The sequence below is a fragment of the Pyrus communis genome, chromosome 14 (genome assembly GCF_041283825.1).
Source record: "Pyrus communis isolate YQ-2024b chromosome 14, ASM4128382v1, whole genome shotgun sequence".
NCBI lineage: Eukaryota > Viridiplantae > Streptophyta > Magnoliopsida > Rosales > Rosaceae > Pyrus > Pyrus communis.
Window position 1 is genome coordinate 26,642,912 of NC_142578.1, and position 10,753 is coordinate 26,653,664.

Here is a 10,753-nt window from a genome sequence, read left to right on the forward strand (position 1 = left end):
AAAATAAACAGTACAAGAAGTTTTTCGTTAAAATTAAAAAAAAAAAAACTTGCTGACGACTTCGCAAATTAATTGGGAAGGATACTAATGTGAAGCCACAGCCCCCACATAAATTCATGGGCTTTCCAAATTTGGACCCGTGAATTAGAAATTAGGCCGACTAAAAGTGAGGTGAAAAACTCTTTTGACGATTTTACCCCTAATTTTACTGTTTCTGTGATTTCTTTTTGTCAATCACACAGTAAAGTGACATATTTGCCGCAGTGGCTTTATGGAATAACAATCTATTTTTTTCCATTTCTCTGTCTAAAACACACACGCGCGCCCCCCCCCCCCCCCACACACTCTCTCTCTCTATCTCGCGCGCGCAGTGGAACTCTCTCTCTCTCCTCCCCCATACTCAATCCACAGCTTCTTCTCCAACTCTCTCTCGCCATAGATGTGCGGAACTGCAACAGTCGCAGAGATCGCGAAGCAGAGCGTAGAAAGCATGATCAAAATCGATCGCCTTGCATAAATTGAAGCCGTATAGATAGATATGAGGCCGAATCACCGATCCACAGGGGAAATGATGGCTCTCGATACCATCACATCAGTGATAGGCCGATCCCCTACTCTCTGCGCCTCTTCCGAAACCCCTCTTGGTAAATTTTCGAACTTTACCCCCAATTGTATTTGCTCTCTCTTTCTTAATCTAAAGCTTAGGTCTTGCACTTTAACTTTGTGTTTAGGTTGGGTTTTTGCGTTGTGAATTCTGAATTCTATGTTTAATTTGGATTTTTATATGTAAAATTTTGAATTTGTAGGCTGATTTGAAGGTGAATTGGGACAAGTGATTGCTACCTAAACTCATGACCATGATTGAGTAAAAATATACCAGTAGTTTTTATTTTTTATCTTTTTTTTAAGAGAAAGGTCACACTATTAGCAAAACAACAATTATATAAGAACGCAGCATGCAATGGGGTTGGATTTTAGAAAAAAAACCCAATTATTTGGGTAAATTCATATGAGAAAAACGGTGAAGGAAATAAAAAGACGTACATGCCATAAATACGTTCAAAGAACCACCAACGGAACTGACGTTACAAAACAGATTGCAAGTTATATATTTTTTAAAGAAGTTTTCAGCTTCAAATTTTGTTTTTTGTGATGGCAGAGTAAGGAGAATATGATCCCCATTAGCTCCAAGCTTGCGGTAAACATCTCTTTTTGTTCAGGGTTATGAGAATTGTTACAGGAAGAATTAGAAAGGGACCTCAAAATTTAAATCTGGTATTGTAGAATTGTAGAAAAAAAAAATGTGGAGTTGGTTGCTGTGGCTAAGTGTTGGGTTTGTGGTCGGAGCAGTGGCGATTCTAGCTGCGGAAGTCGCAGTTCTACGAGTTTTCATCAGCAGGTTACAACACAAAACTAAGCAACAGCATGACAAAGAAAAATCATCTCAAGAAAGAGGATCCAAGTCAGACCCCCTACACCCTCGTCGATCCCTGGAATTTGCTTCCACCAAGGAGAAGGAGGTATTTACCACTTGTACTTTCATATCCCTGGAATTTGTTTCTTTAATTTCTACTTGTAAATTTATCCTCTGCCTTCTGCTTTTTCTCTGGAGTTTTCTTTCTTGCTCTGAAAACAACATTGAATTCCCAAATTCAATTTAACTCAACTTTGAGAATTTGTACTTTTATGATCATGAAAATTTCTATTTCGACTCTTTAGCGTATCCTAGTTAAATTGATAACGTGGAACAATATAACTAAAAATTTAAATATGATGGAATATTTGGGTGAGTAATTGACAGGTTATGTATCTATTTGAATATGTTTTTTCTCGAGGCACATTTTAAGGATCATAAGGCTGTATGACTTTAGAAATGTATACATAAGGCTGTATTTATAATCCTAAATATAGTAAAATCGTGTTAGAGAATATTTTCTACTTTATCTAGTTTTCTTTGCAAGACAATCATCTTTCTAATGAAATGTTGATCAAACTGAAACAACTACATTAAGGATTCTATTTAGCATAAGGCATTGGAATGGAAACTATATTATGTATTGTTGAGGTTACGCATTTGTTTGTGGTTGACTGAAAAGATATACATCTTAGGTATTTTTTTGTACAGAATTCAGTCATATCACTGTATTATACTGAATTACCTTTTGTTGGCACTATTGTACATTTTTCATTGATATTGGGACCCTACCTGTGCTTCCCACATCCCTTTTGTGGGGAGCTAATCAGTCTACACTTGTTTCATTGTTCATCTAGGCTTATGACACATATACATTACTCATGGCTGTGCATAGCATTTTTCTAAAAGCTTTCCCTCCATTAGGGTGTAATTTGGGTTTTAGAACCAGAAAAAGTTCCAAAAAACTGGCAAGAAAAAGCTCTACGAGAGCAAAAGAGAGAGAAGGAATTCTTTGAGGTTTCTCCTATAAAAAGATATGCAAAAATCAAGAACAAACTACTCATTCTGACAGAATCAGATGGCTCCCAGACAGCTATACAGTTAAAGGGCTGCACTATTGAAGCTGTTTCCTCAACAAGTCTATCTTCAAGAAAATGGTAACTGGCAATTGCTACACATCCTCTGCTTCTAACCATTCTTTTTCAAATTTAATCAAGCTGGGATGATCATAATTGTCATATTACTACTTTTCCCAAATCTTTCCCATACAAGTGCTATGACAAATTTTTTACGACGAGGTGACAAATTTTTTTTGAAGACGTGTATACTTCCATGATTTCTTTTTGTAAAGATATAAAGTACCATAATATCTCTTATTACTGTGAAAAATGAAACAGAATTGTCTTAGTTCTTAGCCATTTACAGTGTTTCACTATGTTTTTGACCAGTGCTGAAAGTTTCTTTCTTTTCTTAAGGGCCAAGAGGTTCCCCATTAAATTGGATAGCAAGGCCACCTTATACAAAGGAAGTAAAATATTATACCTTTATCTTAAAACTTCATGGGAGAAGGAATCATGGTGTAAAACTCTTCGTCTAGCATCGTGTGATGACAAAGAAAAACTTGACTGGTTCGCCAAGTTGCATGAAGAATTTCGCTGCTACTTGACATTGTTAAATACAGGCCATCCTTCACTCATGAAACAGTCTGGTGGACTGTATGCTGCTGAACCCGCAGATAGGGAAAATAGGATTGATGGTTCTTCCTCAAAGGTTCGTATGTTCTTGAGAAAATTCACAAAGAAGTCTTCGAAGATTGGTCCAGAAAATAAGTTGAGCTGGACGTCATCCTTAGGCCGTGAAGAAAGAAAGATAAGTGAGAAAGTTCGTCCATGCCAGGATTTTGTTTCTTCCAGTAGTTTGGTAGATGCTAGTCCATTAGTGAAGAGAGCTCAGAGTTTCAGTGAAGGGAATTTCGCTATCCCACCATCTTCCACCTTAACTCATTCTGGTAGTCAGAGTCATATATCTGTCATCTCTGATGCGGGCTCCGATGAAAAATTTGGTTCTGATGAGGGAACACTTTGTTGGAATTTGTTAATTTCACGGCTCTTCTTTGATGCCAAAAGTAGCGTGGAGATGAAAAGAACCATAAAAGCTCAGATTCAGGTGCACCATTCACCAAGAAGATTTCATCATTTCTGTTAGTATACATGCATGCATCTTCTCATATTTGCATTAAGGCGGAAGCACATCATGCAAATATGGGCGCACACAAACACACACAGAGTCAACATGTTTTTTTTTTTTTTAATAAAATTATAACTCTGCAATTGTTGCTATTCTTGTCTTTTCAAGCAGATGTTAGACACTTGAGGATGAGCTAAATAATATTTTGGATAAAGATTTAGGTTAAACTGACTTATATTTGCAAGGCACCTGTTAAATGTAGGGTTCATTTCATGTAACTGGGTCTCCATGTATCAAATTTTCCGAATTTAATTGAGTGTATTTGGACATCTTGAATTTGGCTATTGCTTTGTGTACTTACACATTTCTCTTCCATTATTTGTTTGCAAAGGCAGATGTAAAATATTTATGCTTTATTTGATTTTGCCTATGACAGAGGACATTGTCCAATATGAGGACCCCAAGTTACATGGGCGAAGTGATTTGTACAGACATTAATATTGGGAATCTCCCACCTTACATCCATGGTTTGAAAGTTCTCCCGATGGACATGAATGATGTATGGGCTTTGGAAATTGACATTGGATACTATGGTGGTGCGGTGTTAGACGTTGAAACAAGACTGGAAGTCCGTGAATTAGATTTCCAAAGAGGCAGCGAGGATGCGCGCCCAGAATCAGGCTCTGTTGGAGATGTTACAGCTGATCTTCTTGAAGAATTTGAGCATTTCGGAAAGCAGTTAAATCTTGCTGAAGGGGCAGTTGATGCGCCAGAGAATAAGGAGGAATGTGATCCAAAACCTGGTGAGATTAAACTAAAGTCAACTTTTGTGCACTCTGTGTATTCCATATATACCTTTGAAACTCTTGATTGTTTGCTCACATACAAGCAGCCTCTGGGTTCATAATACATTGAGGGTTGTATAGTAGTGGAAATATTATCTTGTTACCTATAATACGTATTGGTGATTGCTCTAAGTACACTACATAGCTTGAAAAATAGTTCACGAGGTACTATATGATTAAAGAATCAATTGAAATTGGGTTGCCTATGATCAAGAGAGCAAACATTAAGATTTAGAGCCTGAGACTTCAAACATCAAGATTAAAATGGTAGTCTAACAGCTAGGCATGGAATAGAGGTCAAACCCTAAAGGAAATCGTATATAAAACTTTAAAAATAATTAAGTAAACTTGAGGATCTGTCTGAACAGCAAAATCACGCAGTTCAAACAGCACAATGTCTGGATACAGATGTAACTTGGTCTGAGAATTTTTATATATGCATGCACAGGTGATCTATGACGATTCAAGTTGAGGACCACATTGTTGGAGCCCACCCAGCAATGTGGTCCCATAATTTCAACCTTGTAATTTTTAAGGTTTATTTTGAATATCATTCTTGCAAAGGATCTGCTATCTATAGGCTTGTAGTAGAGAAGAGGGAAACTTTCAAGTAAATTCTCAGTTAATAAGGCAAAGAAAAGAAACTTTAAGCATGGAATTATTTTCAATTTGGAAGCTAAACATTACACATTTTCTAGTTAAATAAGGTAAATAATATTGTATTATTTCACAGCCTAACTCAATTTTACACTACAATGAAAACTACAAGTTTCGTTTCCTAGTATTGTCTCTTTTATTGCCTGAAACGTTCTGTTGCAGATGGATCAAAGAGTTCTAAGAGCAGTATGTCTGCATCAAATTATGGATCCAGGTGGAAGTCACTTCTAAATTCTATAGCCAAACAAGTTTCACAGGTTTGTAGATGGATCTCTGACCTATATGTTTTTCTGATTCCCTGGACTTTCTTGTTACTTATGGTTTAATTCTCTGCGGACCATGACTACTGCTGATCTTCTGTCCATCATAGTTGTCCCCTTCATTAGATGGATATTTGGCTGTAGATGTAATGCGTGTTTGTGTGAGTTGGCTCTTTTCTCTGTTTAAGTTAAATTATTTTATAGCATAATCATATATGACATGCTAATGTAGATAGGGACCGTTAGACCATCAAGTGAACAATAATCTTCTATATTATCAAGAGAACCCTCCTTGTCAACTTTTTGCCTCTTTTTTTCCTATTTTGCCCTCACTTTTGATACACAATATTGACATAAGGAGGGAAAAATAGTAATTTTGTATCCTTTGAACTTTTTGCCCCTTTTTTCCCTATTTTACCCTCACTTTTGATACACAATATTTACATAAGATAAAAACTATGCACTTATTAAGAGAAATTGTCCCACCATCATTTTTTCATACAGATGAGTGAAATCATGATGTTTTTTGGATAGTTTGTATGAACTAAAGCGGTTGCGCTTGAGGAGAACGTGGGAGGAGGTGGGCGGTTGAAGAGGCTTTAATTTTGTGCCTTTTGACAAAATGACAATCATATCCCTATTTTTCCTATTTTACCCTCATTTTTTTGAGAAAATGACAATCATATACCTATTTTTCCTATGACAAAAAAATATGCCCTTATTAAGAAAAACTGTCTCATCATCATTGTCTCACTCTTTTTTAAAATTTTAAAAACTAATCACTCCTTAATAAAAAACAAAAAATAAAATGAAATTGTTCATACACACAGAGTGTGTACTCATCTTCTAGTAGGTCATGAAAAGAAGCTTGAGCTTGGTAGTTGTGAAAACTGAGTTGTATTTTCTGGAGACGGCCATCACCAAAGTGTTTTATACTCACAAAAAGAATACTGGTTATAAATTTCTCTGATTTGATGTGTTTTCTCGTCTCTCACACTTGTACGCACAGAATCAGAAGCACACTTTATTTGTATGTGCATGTATGCGTACTTAAAAAGGTTATCTATCTCAAGAGCTTCTGCATCACTAACTTATAATATCAAATTAAAGGTGCCTCTGTCTTTGGCAATAAGGATAACATCCTTACGAGGAACACTGCGGTTACAAATCAAGCCACCTCCTTCAGACAGGTTATGGTTTGCTTTCACATCCATGCCTGATATAGATTTCAATCTGGACTCGTCAGTGGGAGACCACAAGATTACTAATGGACACATAGCTTTGTTTCTGATCAGTCGGCTTAAGGTACAGAAAATTGCTTCCATATTTGGTAGTTTTCCTTCTATTATTTTATTTTATTTTGTTTTGGAGCATGCTTAACTTAATACATGAGGCACGATGTTTGTTACTATGATGTGTGAACTCTCATACATGAGGCACGATGTTTGTTACTAATTACTATGATATTCAATTTTTTGATTTGATGAAACTGCTCCTACATGCTGAATGTAACTACTTCATATTGATCTTAAACTTTTGGCATTTCTAGTGCTTCTAAATGGTATGCACACAATTTTGTGCTTTGGTTTTTGCTTAAAAAACATAGTGATGTGGAATCAACAAACATTATTGGGGGGGGGGTGTGGGTTCTTATGAAGCTTCATTTCACTTGTACAGACTGCAATCCGGGAAACTCTAGTGCTTCCAAACTTTGAAAGTGTATGCATACCATGGATGCTAGCAGAAAAGGACGATTGGGTACCACGGAAGGTTGCTCCTTTCATATGGGTTAACCCAGAATCTGTGAATGATCCAACCACTGTATGTGAAGTACCCATCGTCCAACCTAGTGAAGGAAAATACAAGACAGAAGCTAGCAGCGGAATCTCCATTGATAGGACCAAGCATAAAAAACTGAAGAAGACCGAGTCTATTGAACAACCAATTGGTGAATCCTCAGATGTGCTAGCCTTTTCGGTGAGTTCTAATGATCCGTCAGCTGGGAATACTGGCGGGACTTGTCAAGAGTTGAGAACTCCTTTATTGGGGAATGGTGAACTAGAGGACAGTTTCAAACACAAGGTAGAGGGTATACCTGAGTCTCAATCACTGTCGAGGTCTACAATATTGTTGGATAAACAGAATCATAGCTTTGAAGAAGATGACCCAAGGCTAAAGAGAACAGGGAGAAGAGCAAGGATGCTTGATCTGGGGAAGAAGATGGGGGAGAAATTGGAAGAGAAGAGGCGACAAGTTGAAGAGAAGAGTAGGAACATTGTTGAGAAGATGAGAGGACCATGAGATGGCCAGCACAAGAGACGGTTGCATTGCTGATAGATCAATTATTTGTAAATTTTATTTTTTGTTGCCGAAAATCCCGAGTACGGATATCTTTTCTTGCTTCGCATGTATTATACAGATAATTAGCACTAAGGTGTATCCACAAGCTTTGGAGGTTCTCAATTTTCTTCGAGAGTATTGACTTTACAAATTTGTCAGTAGGTCCAGTTGAGAATTGCAGACCACGTGATGTTAAATGTCCTCATTGCCATGGTTGTGGCAGAACAAATTGTATGCAGCTGCTGTGACACAACGCCCCCACTGATACTGATTGCCTTCCTTGTACAACTATGAGCATGGCGAACTAAAACAGCACTTATAAGTATCATCTGCTGTGCATAGTTGCGGCTAAATCAAATGCAAGTGGCGCTTAGGTGAATTGGTTCATACTGTAAATTCTCGAGCCTTTCATAAATTGTGCAATCCATGTAGTCAACACTCGATATTTGCCTGCAACAGATAAATATATCTTGTGATGCAATGTAATAGGGACCATTGTTTGACCCAACTTTGATGAATATTAAACTTTCAATTTTACCTAAAAATAAAGTGGCATAAGGGACGTAATTCAATTAGAAAACATATAGTGACCCCAAACCCAACTGTGTCCAAGGTAAATTACAACCGTGCACAAAGGCAAGATAAACAACCAAAGCGCCTTTCTGTGCCAAGGCAAGGCACATAAGGTTAAGGCATGCCATGGCAAGCATTGTGAGGCAAGGGCAAAGAGTGATAAATAAATAAATTTTTATTTTTTTTAAAAATATTTCGTAATTTTTGACAAATAAAAATATTATTGTGACCATGTTCGTGATATTTATTTGGTAACAATTAATCAGCCATCCTTGCTTGAGATGTGTTAGTTGTTGTGATGACTGTGGAGCCAAAAATAATCCCAAAAATTATGGAGTTGACATGTGAATTATTTCTCAAGAAAGACAAGACTGCCCTTATTAAATGAGCAGAGAGCAGTCTCATTCACCATGCGCAGCTGAGGTGGAGCAGGTAGAGATCAACGACTGCTCAAGATGCCCCTGCCTGTAGGAAAAGCCAAAGGTATTTATGATAGAATAATCCTTTATTCTTATCATAAATACATTCTTAATTAGAGAAAACTTTTTTTAAGTAAGTAATCCTAATCCTATTTATTTAGGATATTTACCTAATTATTCTAAGATATTTATTTACACAAATATCTTAGAATATTCTTACCCATATTTCACTCTAGGGCAGGCCACCTCTAAACCCTACGATATTTACTTAAACCCTAAACCCTAGAATATTCTTCAGCCAAAACCTCCCCATTCATCGTGGACGTGTGAGACTTTTGGCCTTAATCTTAGGTGCTATTATTTTGCAGGTGCAAATTTGTCAATCAAAGAAAGGTGGAAATTAGCATCCATAAATTGGTGCTTTCATAAATCGACCAAAAAAAAAAACAAAAAATTGGTGCTTTCATTAAGAGATCTGATCCGAAGACTCGAAGAAGACTCTTACTTTTAACTTCCTTTGTTCGTGGATCCATGTCTATGATGGCAGGAAATTCAGAAACTAGAACCAATGGGACATCCTACGTTGAAGGACATGGACCAATCGATGGAGATTGTGATGTGGCTCCGCTCCATCGGTTATCGAGGCTCACGACAACAAAGACTGCATTTTTGCCTCCACAAGGCACTATGTCAATGCTAACAGCGGCAACTGCCGCTGTAGTGGCCCACTGGGCAGTCTCCGCTCATCGTGAGAAAACCCTAGGGTAGGAGGCCCATAGTGCAAGCAGCCAGCAAGCGCATGCTCAAGCAGCTGCTCGCTCTAGCCAACAGCCTTTTGGCGTCTGCCACCTTCACTTGGACATGAGCTGCCCTGACTGAGGCAACCCAAGCCACACCAACTGAGGCGGTCCAGTGCCCGTGCGCCCAACCTGTTTCCGCAGCCCTCTAGACGGTCTAACATAGTCCTAGATCAGTTCACAGCCTAGATCCTGATCTTGAGGCCGACGGTTGAACCAAAGGTATTTTCACCCCCACCTTGCTGCAGATATGACCCATCATGGCTCAAGCTTTGCACCTAGAGTCCATTACACTTCCACTACTCAAGTAGACGTCTATCGTCCCAGCTCTTCCACTCAAAATGAAGAACAACACCTATCACGACAGGTTGCCGAATTAACAAGCATCATCGAGTAGCAGACTACCTTAGTGAATCAGTTCTTGCAACGCACCAAGATGTATCATGCCCCAGACGAGGTGTCCTAGAGTAGAACAAAGGTAAGCAATGACGTTTCTCTCCAGCAACACCATGAAAAACAGCCCCTCGACTAGTCACGAACCGAGCGATCTAGCAGTGTACACTCCCGCCTAGACCCTTGAGATAACATAAACTCTCATCTCAGCTTGCGGAGGAGCGTGCATTCTCAGTTAGGCCTCGAACGAGCATACATTTACGGTTGCAGCCACACTTTGATGATTAACATGGACAACCTTGCAGGTGAAGTGTTCATTCGTGGCTAGGCTTGCAAGGAGCATCCTCCACCTCACATCAGAGTAGGCAACATGATGGATGGAGAGAAGAAGTCACTTAATCTGGCTCAAGTTCAATAGGCAGCCTACGAGTAATTCGCTTGCCTGCCAAGAACGTACCACATGCATCGCATCCGCGACATAGATGAGCCAAGCACAGAGAAAAGCAGCCGAGACCAGTAGGTCGTGACCGGGGGCAGCTGGAAGCCCTATTGCCTCGGTAGAGGAAAATTCAGGAAAAAGTAGAGAAACTTTTGATTGACCAGTTGTGCGGATTCCAGCGCATTGAGATCACATACAAGGCCATTCACAGAGACATGGCACATATGGGTAGATCACCTTTCATGAACGATATTGAGCAGACGGAACCCCTGCATAAGTTCAATACGTTCAATTCACCCTATTTAAGGGAGACAGAGACTTGTAAAGGCACTTGAAGCACTACCACATCGAGATGATCATCTGCAAAGCCAAAGATGCTTAAATATGCTGATATTCGCCACTACTTTGCAGGGCGAGGCGCAAGATTGG

At 38.7% G+C, this 10,753-nt stretch overlaps 1 protein-coding gene across 3 annotated transcripts; it reads left to right on the forward strand.

The window, feature by feature from the left end:
• Window positions 1-336: 336 nt before the first annotated feature.
• Window positions 337-7,826, forward strand: LOC137712563 (uncharacterized). 3 transcript variants are annotated; one of them, XM_068451650.2, is made up of 9 exons: window positions 337-644; window positions 1,160-1,198; window positions 1,285-1,520; window positions 2,339-2,571; window positions 2,890-3,580; window positions 4,038-4,404; window positions 5,266-5,360; window positions 6,474-6,668; window positions 7,041-7,826. In XM_068451650.2, exons 3-9 carry the CDS (start codon window positions 1,302-1,304, stop codon window positions 7,662-7,664), a joined length of 2,424 nt encoding a protein of 807 aa, XP_068307751.2. In that variant the 5' UTR covers window positions 337-644; window positions 1,160-1,198; window positions 1,285-1,301; the 3' UTR covers window positions 7,665-7,826. The 3 variants fall into 3 exon arrangements, with proteins under 3 accessions (XP_068307751.2, XP_088540743.1, XP_068307749.2); XM_088684617.1 differs by having other exon boundaries at window positions 345-644; window positions 1,160-1,520; XM_068451648.2 differs by lacking the exon at window positions 1,160-1,198 and having other exon boundaries at window positions 345-644; window positions 1,351-1,520.
• The last annotated feature ends 2,927 nt before the right edge of the window (window positions 7,827-10,753 follow it).

What these genes read in the sequence shown, in the direction of transcription:
- LOC137712563 (XM_068451648.2), top strand. Translation starts at nt 539, where the DNA reads ATGAGGCCGAATCACCGATCCACAGGGGAAATGATGGCTCTCGATACC. An exon ending in AGTCTATCTTCAAGAAAATG is followed by an intron (nt 2,572 to 2,889) that starts GTAACTGGCAAT and finishes TCTTTTCTTAAG; the next exon opens with GGCCAAGAGGTTCCCCATTA. An exon ending in TAGCCAAACAAGTTTCACAG is followed by an intron (nt 5,361 to 6,473) that starts GTTTGTAGATGG and finishes ATCAAATTAAAG; the next exon opens with GTGCCTCTGTCTTTGGCAAT.